This window comes from Crocodylus siamensis, chromosome 6 (assembly GCF_052110815.1).
Source record: "Crocodylus siamensis isolate JL-2025a chromosome 6, ASM5211081v1, whole genome shotgun sequence".
NCBI lineage: Eukaryota > Metazoa > Chordata > Crocodylia > Crocodylidae > Crocodylus > Crocodylus siamensis.
In genome coordinates, this window is record NC_143400.1 from 21,555,981 (window position 1) to 21,571,938 (window position 15,958).

General features: G+C 51.1%; 1 protein-coding gene across 1 annotated transcript; it reads left to right on the forward strand.

Annotated features, from left to right (window-relative positions):
• The first annotated feature begins 623 nt into the window (after nucleotides 1–623).
• Nucleotides 624–13,220, forward strand: LOC149861577 (C-type lectin domain family 2 member D-like). The gene is made up of 6 exons (XM_090052587.1): nucleotides 624–683; nucleotides 3,969–4,157; nucleotides 5,156–5,266; nucleotides 5,694–5,872; nucleotides 8,320–8,426; nucleotides 11,620–13,220. Exons 2-6 carry the CDS (start codon nucleotides 4,094–4,096, stop codon nucleotides 11,855–11,857), a joined length of 699 nt encoding a protein of 232 aa, XP_089908713.1. The 5' UTR covers nucleotides 624–683; nucleotides 3,969–4,093; the 3' UTR covers nucleotides 11,858–13,220.
• The last annotated feature ends 2,738 nt before the right edge of the window (nucleotides 13,221–15,958 follow it).

Consider the following 15,958-nt stretch of genomic DNA (forward strand, 5'->3'; position numbering starts at 1 on the left):
CTGAGCAGGGGTAGAGCTAACTGATACCCCAGGTCCTGAACAATTGGATACAGCCATGGATAGCACCATGCCCCAAGGGTCAGTGGCAATGTATAGGGGGTGCACGTGCACCCCCTGAGAGCACTGGTGCACACCCTGACAGGCTGCACTCCCCGCTTAGGTGATGGGCAGGGGGAGCAGGTGGGCGTGCTGGTACCCCCCCTGCAAACACTGGCCAGGGAGTGGGAGCACTTCTGGGAGTGCTGCGGCTACTTCCTGTGTTGGCGCAATCAGCCACAGCAGGCATGTGCTTGAATTTCCTCAGTCCAGAGGGATTGTCTGTATGGTTGTAAACCAGTTCAGACTAGCCAGATTCTACTAACCTGCAAAGGCTGAATCAGTTCAGGCTCAGGCTTTTGGGATGCCTTTCCCTAGCTCATTGAACCCTGGTTGCTCTGATTACTGTGTTGAGACAGATCTCCTCTTTTGGGGTCACCTCCTAATATGTGACACTGCTCTACCAGCTCTGGGATCAGAAAGGATTTGTGTAGTAGTAACGTGTTCCTCCAATTTGTAGTGGAAGGGGCGGAGCTTGTGTGTATTATATCTACTTTGGTTTCTCATTTCATTTCTCTCACAGTTGCCCTGGCTGCTCCATGAAAGCATATCCTGCTCCCAGCTCTTCTTGGAGGGCCCTGTCCCAGGTGAGAGGAGGGGCTGGGCTTGGTTGGGGGATGGGGTGGACAGTGTCTGGACCCCACTTTAGGCTGGGCAGGGTCAAGGAGGAGGTAGCCAAGGCTTGACAGGGTTTTGTGAGCAGTGCAGAGAAGCGGAGCCCCTAGGACACAGCAGTGCAGCTGTCCTCAGGTAGCAGAGTCCAGAGCAGGCTGGCAGGAAGGGAGCTGGGTTTGGAGGTCAGAGCAAGGACTGGTGCTGGAGGAGGGTTGCAGAAGCGTGGTCATGACTGAAGAATCATAAAATCCAGGGGACAGAAAGGGCTGGAGGGGTCACCTATCACCCCCTGCACCTCACCGAGTCTGTCCAGCCTCCTCTTAAATTCACCTAGGATGGGGCTTCCTGGGGCAGATTTTTCCAGGCCCTGTCAGCTCTGATGCGAGGATGTTGACAGATTAGTATTGAATATCCTGGTGCCACTATTACAGCCTAGTGAAGCTAAAGTTTTGCAGCTGTAAACTTGTTTCAGTTAGGGTTAATGGGATTGGGGTTTCACTCACTGGGGCTGTGGTGGGTCGAGTTAAACTGGAAAAGCTGATGCACACTTCTTAATGAAGTCCCCTCTTTTTAATATGGTTTGAAGTTTCCCCTCCAGCTACAAAAAGTTGTACTGTATCTGCCTTCCTGGGGTTGAAACCCACCGCCCTGCTGGAGTGTGGTTCACCCTCCTCTGTGGATGCCTGGCAGGTACCCATTCCCTTCCTTTTCTTTCACTCTAACCCTGCCTGACTCCTCCAGTCCTCCCCCTTCCAGCGTGCTGTACACTCAGTTAACCCTCTCACCCATTTAACCGCTTCCCTTCTGCAGATAGTGGCCCCTACTCTGAAAGGAAGGGAGCCTCCATCCTGGGGAAGTTCCTCCTGTCACAGGGGCAGAGAGCACAGATATCATTTGTTCCCCATCTCCTCCAGTAATGTAATGAGTGGGGACTGAGGGGGGGCACCACCAGCTCTAGTTTCTGTCTTTAATTGGTTGGCAGAATTACACTGCCCTGGGAATTTTTGCCATTGCAGGAAACAGCCTTGTGTTGTGCAAGTCTATGAGGCAACCAGGAGCAGCCCCTCACCTAATAGTGTATGTGTGGGGCAGGGGGACTGGTGCTTCTTGGGCAATCTTAGACATAGCAGGGGTACCCCTGTACCCAGTGGGCAGGGAGAAGGAGGGAATGGCACATCAGGGGCAGCTTCTGGAACCCAGCACCATGGGTCTGCTGTGGCTGGTGAGCAGTGGGTCTCTCCCCTACTGGCAGTAGCCAGAGCCCAAGCAGCTATAGCTGTAGTGGCAGTCACTCCCTTCCCCAGCTCTGCAGGGGTCTGCCTCATCCCCTCCTCACCATAGGCCCTAGGCTCTGAGAGACAGCTCAATCCACTAGTAGGGGGTGGGCGAAGTGGGGCACCAGCCTGGGGCACTGCTTTAGATGGGATGCCAGAATCAGCTACAACCTGTTTGCTGGGATAATTTTGGGATGGGGGTGACTGGGAAGCCTGCTTGTCTAGGAGGAGCTGCTGTGGGGGAAGGAAGATGGGAGGCAACCCCTGATTCTGGATATCTGAGTGAGCTGAAGACTTTGGGGTTGTGGGGGGAGAGCAGAGGGACTCCCCTTTACCCTGTCTGGGGCCGGGGGGACAGCTCAAACAACAGGCCTCAAATGATGAACATGGGCCGGCAGTGTGGGGAGGCAGTCAGGAAGGCCAACCGCACCCTGTCATGCATCCACAGATGCATCTCGAGCAGGTCCGAGGAGGTGATACTCCCCCTCTACGCGGCACTGGTCAGGCCGCAGCTGGAGTACTGCGTCCAGTTCTGGGTGCCGCACTTCAGGGGGGATGTGGACAGCATGGAGAGGGTCCAGAGGAGGCCACTCACATGATCGGGGGCAGCGGGGCAGGCCCTATGAGGAGAGGCTCAGGGACCTGAACCTGTTCAGCCTCCACAAGAGAAGGCTGAGGGGGATCTAGTGGCCTGTTATAAACTAGTCAGAGGGGACCAGCAGGCACTGGGGGAGTCACTATTCCCCCGTGCACTGCCAGGAGGGACCAGGAATAGCGGTCACAAGGTGGCAGAGGGTAGATTTAGGCTGGATATCAGGAGGTGCGACTTCACGGTCAGGGCAGCTAGGGTCTGGAACCAGCTTCCAAGAGAAGTGGTGCAGGCTCCTGCCGTGGGGGTGTTTAAGAGGAGGTTAGATGAACACCTTGCTGGGGTCGTTTGACCCCAGTAATCTTTCCTGCCATGGCAGGGGGTCGGACTAGATGATCTGCTCAGGTCCCTTCTGACCCTAGAAACTATGAAACTATGAAACATACTAGTTGTACCTATCAGATTTGGGAAACTAGGCACTTTTTCTTTCATTTCTACAGCTATTACTGCAAACGCACATTTCTTTTCTAGGAAAGCAAAACTGAATGTAACATGCTGACCTTTTACTGCACCCACTTCCTCACTCTCCATCCTCCCAGCTCCCTTAGCTATAATACCTTTTTCTTCACTTCCATCTGTGAAGCTGAATGCTTCTCAGATCAATTGGCTGCAGCCTGCCAAATGCTGCTGGATCTGCACCTTATTGGGGTTTAACTGGATATTCAGCCATACGGCCCTCTTCCTGCAGACTGCCCCTCTGATCCTGCTTCTGTCAGCACAGTTGCTGGGGCCTCCTTTCCTAACATTCCCTGGTGTAGACAAGGGTCCTGATACCTTTCTGGGATTAATTTCCTTTGTCAGGTTTTTCCCAAAGTGCTGGATCATTAGATACACTCAACACATGATTGTCCTAAGCAGAGGGAAAGAAAAATCAGATTTTCTTGTGGCAACCATAGGGGACTGCACTGTTTCAGTCCTCATTCACACAAGTGCACAAGGCCACCCCTCTACCCCAGACCTGAGCCTGATATGGACTGGGAAAGCTTTGTTGTAAAGAAGAGAGCTGTTTATTATCCCTAAGAAAGGGGCAAGGCTGGTTCCCTATATTAACTCACATCTAGACTCAGGCCTATGGGTAGACAGGAAATTTTCTGCCTCTTTTTCCTGCTTTGTGTCAAATATTGCCCCTCCTTCTCATCCAAAATACCAACTGTACTGAGGAAAAGTTAAGTTTTAACCTGTGGCAAAAGTCCATGGCTCCTTAGTCAGGTACAACCCCCTGTCACCTCTAGCACAGCTGTCTTCAGGCACGTCTTGTGTTTTCTCAGAGGGCTGAGGACCCCAGGCCTCATTCATCTCTGACCGGTATGTTTTTTGAATTTCATGACCACCAGGAACCAGTGCTCAGCCTGTTGACTGGGACAGGCCCTCAGGATACTTATATAGCTCATGAGCACCTGGGCACCAAGCCCAGCATCCAGACATGTGCTTTGCTAAGTAACAACAGAAAGAGCGAAGAATGGATGCCAGTGAGAAGCAGCACCACCTTGTCAGTGCAGACCTAGATGGAGAAGGGAAGACAGGTAACTCATGGAAAAATAGGAGTGACCATAGAGGGCCCAGGGCCTGCATTTTGGTTGTTGATGGGGGGGGACCCCCTGACACTGTTGAAGCTCTTGATTGACTAATCTCAGAAGATGAGCCCAGCTGCCTAGGGACAAAGAAGAGAATAATGCTGAGACTGGGGCAAATGGTATCACATGTATGGTGGTGGGTAATACATCAGCAGGGAATAGAAGCCCTGTGGGGTGGTGGCAATGAAGTTCAAAGAGTATAACTTTCATCTCTGTATCTAGCCCAGCATTTTCAAATTGAATAACAGCAGGTGCTAGGCAGTAAAAAAAACCCCAAAACTGCAGAAGGTGTGAACCCACTGCAAAAAAAGGTTGGTGTCTGCAAGTGTGGAGGCAGGTGGTAGGCAGGATTTGAACACCTGTGGGTGTACAGCCCTGGGTCCTGTTTTTCTGTGCGGGGGAAGGAGGGCTCCCTGTTTCTGGCGTAAATGTGACCCTCCACATGTAGCAGTATTTTCTAAGTCTGTGCATGGACAGAAACCAGCTCTTGCAGCCTCAAATGGGCTTGTTCATAGGGAGCTCTTCACCCAACCCATAGGCAGGACTCTTGCCTGGTTGCCAGACTAGCCAGATGTCCCCAAGTCAAGGGGAGCAGGCCTCCCAACACAGACTGTTGAGATGTAGGTCATAGACACCTTGGAAGGTGCAGTTTGGGGAGTGCATCGTGGTTATGCATCATTCCCCGACTTCAAGCTTTTAGGGCTTGCCAGTCTTCAGCAAGACAGCTGGATTGTCTGAAGCCTGATGAGCCTTCTTTGGGGTCTGCTGAGCCTGGCTGTGGTGGTAAAAGCACAAGTAGGGTGAGTGTTTCCCAGGTGTAAGGGGCTGGAATTTACATGTCTGTCACGGAGGCCATGCAGGCTGCATTCGGGGTTTGGCCCTCTGTGTCCCTTTGTTGGTTTCTGCCCTGTGCACTCCAGGAACATCAATGGCTTTTTCTCTTCCAGGTTACGCTCCTGGCAGTGGTCTCAGAGCACTGGCTAGGTGCAGGGTGGAGGTGACAGTACTGTTGATGCTGGTGGTTCTAGGTCTGACAGCTGCTGTTTCTGCTTTGGCAGGTGAGTGCTGGTCCCTGGTGGTGTTCCGTCATGCTGGTCCCTGGTAGTTTTTTCCTCTTCTTCATGCCCTCTTCTTGCTGTATTTATCTATGGAGTTGGGGCACATCCTCAGACTAGGACCCGGCCAGCGTATCCAAGCACTGTGTGGTTTAGGGACACAGGTTTTAGCTGTCTCCCTGCTCACATCAATGCTGCAGCAGATGGAGTCCTGGCCATCAGAGTATCACTGGGAGTCAGACTATGATCTGTGATTCTACCATAACCCCTACAGTCCCATTTCTGATGTTCCTTTTGCCCCCTCCCATGACCAGGCTGTAGCTGCATGAAGCTGCCAAGAATTGTATCTGATGCCTGGATCTGGGGAAAGCTTCCACCACCTGAGGCAGGGCAGGGGAATGGTGACATCCTTACCCTCTTGCTTTCTCAGTTTCAGGTCTGACATGTCACTCTCAGCAACAATGCTCTGCCTGGTGTCCAGCAGGCTGGATTGGGTATCAAAGGAAATGCTATTACTTCTCAGAGGTCGAAAAGCCCTGGAATGAGAGCCAGAGACACTGCTCTTCTCTTGGGGCCTCCCTGGCTATGATTGACAGCCAAGAGGACCTGGTAAGAACCAAAGAAGACCCATTGTGATCTTCAAGGCACTCTGGGTGCATACACATATACTAAGTCAACTTAAAATAAGGTGACTTGACTATGCCCACTTAACTAAATTGACTTAAGTTAATCCATGTTGGAGCCTACACATGTTCAGCTTCTTGACATAGTGGCAGCCATCTTGTGAGCAAAGTTGACTTAACTAAAGCAACACTCTGACAGTTAAGTCAACTTAAAAAAGTTAAGTTGGCTTAAGTGTCTGAACATTAGTACAGGGGCTCCAATGAGTCTGCGGTGAAGTTCTTGGTCTGCAACTCACCACCTCCAGTCCAGCAGAACTATCTCCCTGAGCATAAAGACCATTGGGACAGGAAATGGGACTGTTGACAGGTGCTGTCTGAGACTGGTGAAAAATAACCCTCAAGAGCTCAGAACCATGACATTAGGTTTCCATGCGTCTGTAAATGAGAGGACTGATTCTGTCTCAGGCAAGCTGAACAGTGCAAAGTAGAATCATGGGATATGCCTGAAAGCACTTTTGAAATGATGCTGGGCCCCAAACCAGCACTGCCCCAAGGCTGGGGTTGTTTTTTTTTTCTTCTCATTCATTTTGTCAAACTGGAGATGATATAGTCTCTAAGTGGGTGCATGGGTTTTGTTTTTCCTACTGGGCCCCTGATTGATACCAAACACAGGAATGAAGAGCAAAGCATGAGCCAGGGCTGTGTAAGAAGTTTGATCAAGGGCCATGTGGCAGGGCACTAGGTATGCCTGCCACTTTAAGGCTCTGGAGCTGGCAGCCTCCAGGTGCCTAATGAGGGCAGCCATTTTGGGCTCAGGGCTGCCTATATAAATGAGGCAGTTTGGCTGCTGGAGAAGTAATAACATTGGTGGCCTGGGGGCTGTCAAGTTTTGTCTGGAGGTAAGGGATGGTAGGAGGCTCCTGGTCCTGGGTATGACCAGAAACTACACCCTGCTGGGAGTGGATGGGTTGGTGGGGATCCCAGTGGTTTGGGAGCCCCCAGGAAATGCCAAGCCAGTGATCACCCTGGTGAAAGTCAGGTTGGGGCACCTTAACCCCTAGCCCTCACCTTCAGGTGGGTTGCATACACCAGAGGTAGTTGTGGGGATGCAAGCCCCGAGGAGGAGAGTTGGAGGCCAGATGTGGCCAAGGCCACCTGAGCCCTGTGGGGGTTTGAGACCCCCAAAGAGGAGAGTTGGGGCTGGGCATGGCTATGGCCACCTGAGCCCACCTGTAGAGGAAAGCCCTGATCCCCTGAGTAAAGGGGATGTTATGAGCAGTGGGGAGCCCCTGGCATGAGGGGGGGTGGGCAGCGTGGGGAGCTGAGTCCTGACCCCAGTAAGTCCTCCAATGCTGGGAGGCAGAGTTTGGGTCAAATGTAACATCTGAGCCCCAGTTAAGAGGGGGCCAGTGATCAGAAGCCCCAGAGAGCGGGCAATGTGGAGCCCCTGAAGGGAGAGGGGGCTCAGCCAGACAGCGAGAGCTGAGCCCTGACCCCAATAAGTCCTCCACTGTTGAGAGGCAGAGTGTGGGTCAAAGATAACACCGGTTGTAGCACCATGACCTGCTGCCTAGGGTGGGGGAGTGAGAGTCCCCTGTGAGACCATGAGGCACCAGTCATGGTGTGATGTACCCCAGCTCCCCATGTCTGTAAAGGAGGACCCTTGGATAAGAGTATGGGTCATACATCAGGGCCTGCCAGAGCTTCCCCTGACTGGCCCAGGCAGGGCCAGAACCAGGAGGGTCACAAGGGCAAGGAGGCCCACCAAGAGGGATGCCCAGAGCCAGGGGCCTGGGGTCCTGACTGGCCTGGAAGTGGGCCAGGGCTAGTGTAAGCTGAAGGTCCCAGTAAGGGGACCACACACAAAGGGGAGCCAATGGCAGGGCAATATATGGCCTGATATGATGGTGGCAGAGTCTGCCTGAAGGGAGGAACCCAGGTGGGATTCTACAGTAAGATTCTGGGCCCCATCATGGGGGACTGGTGTGTATGAGAACATCATGATGTCAACAGCAAGGCCTGGGCTGTGGTGTAGGGGAGCAATGGAGCCCCAGATAGCGACCCCTAGCACGTGGCAGAAAATGGGCAGACTCCTGCCTAATTGCATCTCTTAATTAATCAATTAAGACCAAGGCATGGTGAGTAAGAAGGTGGGCGGGCCTCATGGAGATTGTTTTAGCCTGGAACAGGGGGCTACCAGGGCCAACTAGCTGCATTTGTTATCCTACTTACATGGCTTGCTGTAATGGAGATGCAGCTTTCCTGAAGGCTGTATGGTGCAGGCCCATTGGAACTGAACCAAAATCTCCCTATCTCTACTTTAACTGTAACCAGGGAAATCTACCCAAGAACATGACCCTGTGCTGCCTGCTGCCCGTTGAACAGCCCACACAGAGTCGAATGTTTTAAATTTTTTTTTTTTTAATTTTAAAGGCTTTCATGATGAGGTATAAAGGCATCGCTGAGCATTGGGTTGGCCTGTGGAGGGGGAACGAGGGACAGCCATGGAAGTGGACAAATGGCACCGGATTCAGTCACAGGTGAGACTTTCTCAGCCCATTCTGGCTTTGAGCCCTGTGGGGTGGGTGATGGGCTTAGTCAGACCCAACATCCCCTAATTTGAATGAAAAATATTGATAGTGATTGACATTAGTGTCCTTTCCAGTCCCATTTGCTCAGATCTGGATCAGTGCTCAGTAGCACTGGAGACACTGCCCTGGGAGATAGGATGTCAGCACCAGAGCAACACCAAAACTGTCCATCCAAATGGGAAAATGTTTTCAACAAAACAAGGCTTTGCAAAAATTATGAGTTGTGTAGAAGGCAGAACTGCACCTTTTATAGACTATATCATCTGCCTGATTTCAGACTAACATGGCTGAGTACCTCTTTCATTCCTGTAGATATTTTGGAGGTCAAAGCACTCCAAAAATTAAATGTTTCTGTTGGAGGCTCTGTTTTAATACCTCCTATGGTTTGGCTTCCTCATGACCCCATTCTCTTTTGTCCACTATGTCCCCTATGGTGCACCCTGGCCAGACACTCCATGAAGTGTAAACTCTCATCAGCAACATGGTGCATGGGGGGAAATGTAGCCCAGCCATGGAGTCATCCAGTAAAGCAACAAGAAAGCATGAGGCTTGTGCACTGCAACTCCTGTGCACCAAAAGAGCTCCATTCCAGACAAATATTTGGGGGGTTGATTTTAATTGTGAAGAAACATATTCTTGGGCCAAACTTGAATGAGGTCTCACCCCCTTCAGGGCAGAGGCAAAGGGGTTGTTTTGGTCCAAGGGCTGCATGTTGGCCATCTATGTGTTAGCTTCTCCAGAAAGAGTTCTCTCTTAGCCTATCTGGAGTTAGACTGTTCTTGGTGGTGGAGGATGACCGCATGAATAACATGTGCCCCTGGAGGCTGGGTGGGGGCAGTGGGGAGCTCCCACAGGGGTGACCACCCACAGATGCTGCCAGTAGTGTTGGCAATGAGGGTGGGGCGGGTGGCAAGCAGTGACCACCAGCAGTGGCACCAGTGGCCAATCACAAGGGGTGCACTGTCAATCTCAGGATGTACATATGCACAAATGTGAACCCCCTATGCATCACCAGTGGATGATAGAACAAGGAACAATAGTCTCCAGTTGCAGTAAGGGAGCTTTAAGTTGTATATTAGGAAAAGCTTTCTCACTAGCAAGTTGGTAAATAGGCGTGTGTGAGTCAGTAACGATCTGATCTGGCTTTGGATCTGGCCACTTTGGATGGCCGTGATCTAATCCAGAGCTCCGGACTGGGTTTCCACCTCTTTTTGGCAGAACCGCCTCAGAGATCTGGCCATAGGATATAATGGGGAATCAATGAAATATCTATAACTTGTCTGATTTAGATAAAACTTGCTGGGATACTAGCCTTAGGTGCAGGCCTGCCAAATTTCAAGAAAATTGGTGCAGGGGTTTGGTGGGAAACTCTACCCCAAATTCTTGAAAGCCAAGCTCATGTCACGGCTGTGTGTCACACCACAGGGGGGTCAAAACTGCAGGAGTGGTAGCTCTTACTGAGGCCATGAAGCCTGCCAAGTTTCAAGGGGATCGGTGCAGGGTTTGGGGGAGGGAGGGAAACTGCCCCTCAAGCTGCGGACAAGCAAAACTGGTGCCCTGGGTAACACTGCATGTGCTAAGGTACAACAGGGTGACAGCTGCAGAGATGGTGGCCCATGCTTTGATACCTGCCAGCTGTTGAGGAGATAAGTGCAGGGGGGTCCTGGGGCCCTGCACCCCTAGCTGCTAACAGGCAAAACTCGTGCCAAGACTGTCCTGGGGCAGTTGATTGTCTGTATTGAGTTTTTCCTCCCCTTAGCATGGTTTTTGGGTGCTAATTGATGCTCATTAAGTCCTTCTGTAATAGCCAGGTCCTGGGTATTGAGCTGGTCCCTGAGTGAATCATGATTGATTGGTTGGTAACTGGGAACACAGCAGCTTTGCTGCCAGGCCTGCAGCGGGGTCTCCCCTCCATGCTCCAAGTCAGAGACTGTCAGTCCCACAGCATCCAGGGCACCAGTTCTGCTTGTCCACAGCTTGGGGGCAGGGGGTAAGCCCGTTTCCCCCCCCCCCCCAAAAAAAACCAAAAACCCTGCACCGAACTCCTTGAAACTTGGCAGGCTTTGTGGCCTCAGTAAGAGGTACCAGCCCTGCAGGCTTTACCCTGCTATATTGTAATGCCTATATGTGACATGAGTTTTACTTTCAAGAATTTGGGGTGCTGTTACCTCCAAATTCCTGCACCAATATTTTTTTAAACTTAGCAGGCTTCATCCTCTCTACAGAGTCTACCACCCCTGAAATGTTCATCCAAATAGAACAAAAAACAACAAAGTTATAGACACTTTATTGTTTTCCCCACTATACCTTATGGCCAGATCTCCGAGGCTGCTCTGAAGCACTTTGGGAAGCCAAACGAGGCTGGTGCTTTGACCTGGATGTGCTGCTTTGGCCCCTGAAGTGTCCGAAACTTCTCCAGATCTGAAGCTGTGTTGGAAGCCTTGCACCTCCCTAGTGGTGAAGGACTGGAACAAGTTGCCCAGAGAGGTGGTGGAATCTCCATTCTTTGGAGTTCTGAAGACCCACGTAGAAAAAACCTTGGCTGGGATGATCTACTTGGGGCTGATTTCTGCTTTGAGCAGGGGGCTGGACTAGATGTGACCAACCCTCACTTTCTATTTTTTCAAGTCCTGGGAAGAGAGAAAGTGAAGTACCCTACAAAGGACCACAGTACTTGCCTATTGGGCCATCTGAGATGGACACAAAATGCCCCCTAGTCTTCACAGAAAGCAGGGTCCTTTTCTGTGGGAGAAGAGGCAGTGCAATTAAGTCAGAGTGAAAGGTGTCAGAAATAAGCCCCCCACCCCTGGCAGGAGATTTAAATTCCAACTCACTGCCTCATGTGGCCACTTCAGGGAATCGTGTTCCCCAGGGAAGCGGGACTGGGCCAGATCCTGTTCAATCCCACCTCAGTGTGGGAGAATAGGCCTCATCAGACGGATCTATCAAATCCAGTGTCCTGTCCATGGCAGTGACCTCCACCAGAAGCAGTGTTGGACATCTACCATGCACTGCAGTGGCACCTCTGAGGAAACCTGTCCTTTCACATTGGTAAGAGATCCAGTGATCCATCTTGGGGCTGCCAGAGGCTCTTTCTTCCTCTGGGACTGGCTGACAACCAGGTCGTCATCTCCCATTCCAGGTTTCCAATACGAGGAGGGGGTGGCTGTGCATACCTGAATGACAAGGCGGTCAGCTCCTCAAGGTGCACCACCGAGAGGCACTGGGTCTGCAGCTTCCAGAGCATGTGCACAGCAGACCTGGAAGATACTACACAAGGGAGCCTGACATCTGCTCACAACGTGATAGTGAAGAAAACATCCCATGTACAACTTGCCCCAAGTGTAAATAGTGCACAAGGCTGCCAGACCCATCTATAAAATTAATTAGGTTCATCAAAACTAGTCAGGAGAAGACAAGACAAGGGGAATTTGATAGTAACATTTCTTACCTGAAGGATGGTTCCAAAGAGGATGGAGTGAGACTTTTTTTTTTTTTTCCCTTCATTGGTGGCAGATATAGAACAATGGGCTCAAGTTGCAGCAAGGGAGAGTTTCTCCCTAATATTCAACTTAAATCTCTCACTAGGGTGGTGGTGAAGCACTGAAATGGGTTACCTAGAGAGGTGGTATAATCCTCATCCTTGGAGGTTGTAAAGACCCAGCTAGACAAAGCCTTGAGTGGGATGATGTTGCTGGTACTGATCCTGCTTTGAGCAGGGCTTAGATTAGATGTGACCCCTTCCAACACTCATTTTCTCTGATTTTTATATAAAATTAGCTATTCATTGCTGCTTTCTAACTCAATAATGCCTTTGTGTTATGGATCAGAAGGGCCTGGGTACGGGGCCATGTTACCACAGAGCTACATCTACTGTACTGGGTCATATCTGTCACTCCCACTGTTATCCCAAACTAGAGCCATTGTGTACTCTGTTTTGGGGATCCCTCTTTTTAAAGCCATTTTAAAGTACCTTTCCTCCTCTCAGGCCAGGTGCTGCAGCCAGACTAATACATCTTGGCACAGGCCCCTAGGAAATGGCCATACCTAGCAAAAAACCACGAGAGAAACAGTGTGGCAGAATACCATCTCTGTCCGTCCCTAAACTCTGCTATCTGACAATTTGGTGACCATAGTCTCAGTAGAGGGTAGATACTTCTGGCCACCATCGGTTTCATGTAACACTGAGTTGTAACCTGAGCTAGATACATTCCGGAGGAAGGGGGGAAACCTGTTTCCTCTGCCTATGTGACTGGCATCACACACCTGGGTGGGGGGGCTTAAACTCCCTGTTGTTCTAAGCAATGCCAACCTGACTGGGAGTGGGCTAAAGATCCTGCCAGTCTATCCAGCAGCCAGTGAAACTTTTCAAATTGGTTGGTTGGTAGCCAACAGTTGCTGGCCTTCATTGGATCAGGTAAATAAGGTCATAAAGGCTATATAAATGAAGGACTGCCCAGGAGGAGGGACAGAAGCCATGATGAAAAGAGATGCTGGACCAGCTGAAATTCTCTCTCAACTTATGATCAATGAACGGCCTGCCTCCAGAGGGAATCTCCACCTGCCTCTGAATGTTACTCATAAGTAAGCTACATGAGATCTAACTAGATATCTAGCTTGCAATAACTCAAATGTGTGATAAAAGGCTACCATACCACTGTTTGCTGTTAGGTAGTTCTCTGATATTGCTCTACCCTTTTCCTCTATTTCAGACCTACTCCTTGTAACCAATAAAATTCTCCTTTGTACCTAGCGTGGGAGACTTAATGGGAGAGGGGCCTATATTATGCCTTGGGATCTCCTTGGTTGGGCTGACTAAGGGTGACCACTGTTTGTGCTTCAGAGTGAAGGAAGCACCCCAAGTTCTTGCAGAAGGTCAAATACCCTCAAGGACTACTAGGCTTGTTTCCTGGAGGGCACAGGTCCAAGACCAGTTCAGACTCTGGGTGGTGGCAGCATTACCCCCAGGCTTGTGGGTGTGCTCTGGAGGGGGGGTCATCCAGATGTGAGATGCCCCCAGGGAGGCACTTGGAGCCTTGAAACTGATTGGGTGCAGTGAGGTGGGTGGCTCAATGCAGGAGCACCCCCTACTGTCCCACCACTAGGAGTCTCTATACCTATGGGGCCTTAACTCCTGGAAGTTACTGGGGTCAGAACATGAGAGGAACAAGGAGGGAAGATGGCTGCATGGTTCTTTCTGGCCTGGTACCATCCAGAAAGTCAGACTCAGTGACATGAGGGTCCCATCCAGCTCTGAGCTCTCTGTCCTGAAGGATGCTCAGCTTTTGCTCTAACATTTGCATGCCAAGGAAGTCTCTCATCCTGTGGGTATGGACAGGACCCCAGGGTTTTGCTGTTTATGGTCATGATGTTGAATGGTATCATGAAGCTTTGACACTAAATGACATCACAGTCCTGCCCACCCCAATGGTCACGTCCTGAATTCTAGGTCTCTTTAGGATGTCTGGACAGAGGCAGTAGCTCAGGGCCCTGAAGCTGAGTGGAACAGGCCTTGGTGCCTCAGTGCCCATCACAGATAAACATGCAGAAGGGCTGACCAGGGTCTGAGGTATGCTCTGTGTCCATTCCCAATAGAACAGCATGAGTTCTGAGGGCAGTAGAAACAGAAATCGGGACCTTGAAGGAGTGGTGGGGCTACACTGCCAGTGGTGGATGGAGCTACCAAGATCCCCTGAGTCATGAGCTCGCAGCTGGGATTTGTGTCTGTGTTTTACCCTCCAGGCCCAGCTGTCTTCACTTTTTCAGGGGTTGCCCATGTTTATTCCCTGGGGAAGCAGCTGGCTTCCTGGAAATAACAGCCCCTCACCTGTTGACAGATCTCCAAGTTTTGTACACTGGAGGCAGGATCTCCCCAGCTGTTTTAGAGAATGGACCACAGAGTAATGGGGATACAGAGGCACAGACCAATGGCTTGCCCAAGGTTACCACAGCAGGACAGTGGAATATTGGGGCCCAGGACCCCAGGTATCCCAAGGCCTCAGCTGCTGCTTTAGCCTTGAAGTCACATAGAGAGACTTTGCTTGGGCTGTCTTCCATGGGGAAGGAGCTTTCTGCTGCCCCTCCTGGTGAATTGGGAGGACAGGGCTGCATTCTGGGCCAGGCCTCAGCAGCTGGTAAGTTCTGGGCAAGTTTGAGATACTTGGTTTAAAACACTGCCATGTTTTGAAGCTGGGGGTGATACCAGCCTGTTATCCCTGCCAGCAAGGAAAGAGCTATGCCCTTGCAGACCCAGGGAGGGGTTCCCTGCAACCCATGGTACAGTCTGCTTGAAGGGTCTCTCTTCTCTGACTTTCTGCAGCCTGGCACATGATGCTCCAAGCCCAAGGCCCACAGGCATGTTGGTCATGATGCCAGAAACCTTGTTGTTGATGTCAAAATTCCAGTGCAGCCAAGGCAGAATGGCTCTGTGGTTGGAGAGGCTGAGGCCAGCTCACCTCGGTAACCAATGACACCCATAGATGGGATATGATTGGAATTGTATCCAGGTGCCTGGCATGGCCAACCACATGGCCTGGTATCATGTCCAGCTGGGCCTCGGCAGGGAGGGGAGGGGTGGGGCAGCCCTTGGCATGAGTCCAAAAACAGGTTCAAACCTGTGCCTTGGAACCATTGTAAGATGCCAGTGTGCTCTGCCAGCAGGCAGGCAATGGTCTCAGGAAGTGTTAAGAATACTTAATAACCTAAAATATACTGAAGGTTTAATGCCCTCACTAGCTTAGCCTGTGACTGTTTTAAGGTGCTGGTTTTCCCCTGTGGTCAGTTCATGTCACTGACTGTGCATCACAGCATGGTTTCCCTCTATCCTAGACCTGGCTGGGCCCCTTGTATGCACTTATCTCAGGCAGGGCCATATCTCAGCTGCCCCCAGTGGCTAGGACTCTCTCAGAATGTCTCCCCCAAGCAGGATTGAGGCCCCTGGATGTATTTAAAACTCAGGGTCTCCCTGCAGCCTTGCACAGAGAGACCCCAAATCCCTGGTGCCCAAAGGACCAGGCTGGGTATGGAGGAAAATGTTCCCTGTTCTCCGATTAAGGGAAGAACTTCACTTCCATCTGGCACTACTGCTCCATGCCTTGTGTCTCCTTGGCTGGGATCAGTGCCTGGCAGGCCTTAGAGAAAAACATCCCAACTCCCTGAACCAACACCAGGCCAGGATCACCCCCCCTGGACCAGGTGAGAGTGATGCCAGGCTCACTCCCCACCAGGCCAGAGTCCGCCTTTGAGCTGTGGTGTTGGCACAAATGGACAGTGCTCTACAAGGCACTCTGGCAATGGAAAGCACAGCCAGATCCCTGACAAGGGATTGAGCATTTTAATGGCGAATGGAAACATCAAGAGTTACATGAATCCCTGGACACATGACACATTTACACCTATGTAATCTACATTTACACTAGAGTAAAGAATGAGGACACACACCACTGGACAAGTGGTATTCACTCAGATCCAGTGTAGAATTT

Excerpts from the sequence above, each read along its gene's own strand:
- LOC149861577 (XM_090052587.1), top strand. The coding sequence starts at position 4,094 with ATGGATGCCAGTGAGAAGCAGCACCACCTTGTCAGTGCAGACCTAGAT. Across the intron at positions 5,267-5,693 it reads TGCTGTTTCTGCTTTGGCAG|TTTCAGGTCTGACATGTCAC; the intron begins GTGAGTGCTGGT and ends TTGCTTTCTCAG. Across the intron at positions 5,873-8,319 it reads TTGACAGCCAAGAGGACCTG|GCTTTCATGATGAGGTATAA; the intron begins GTAAGAACCAAA and ends TTAATTTTAAAG.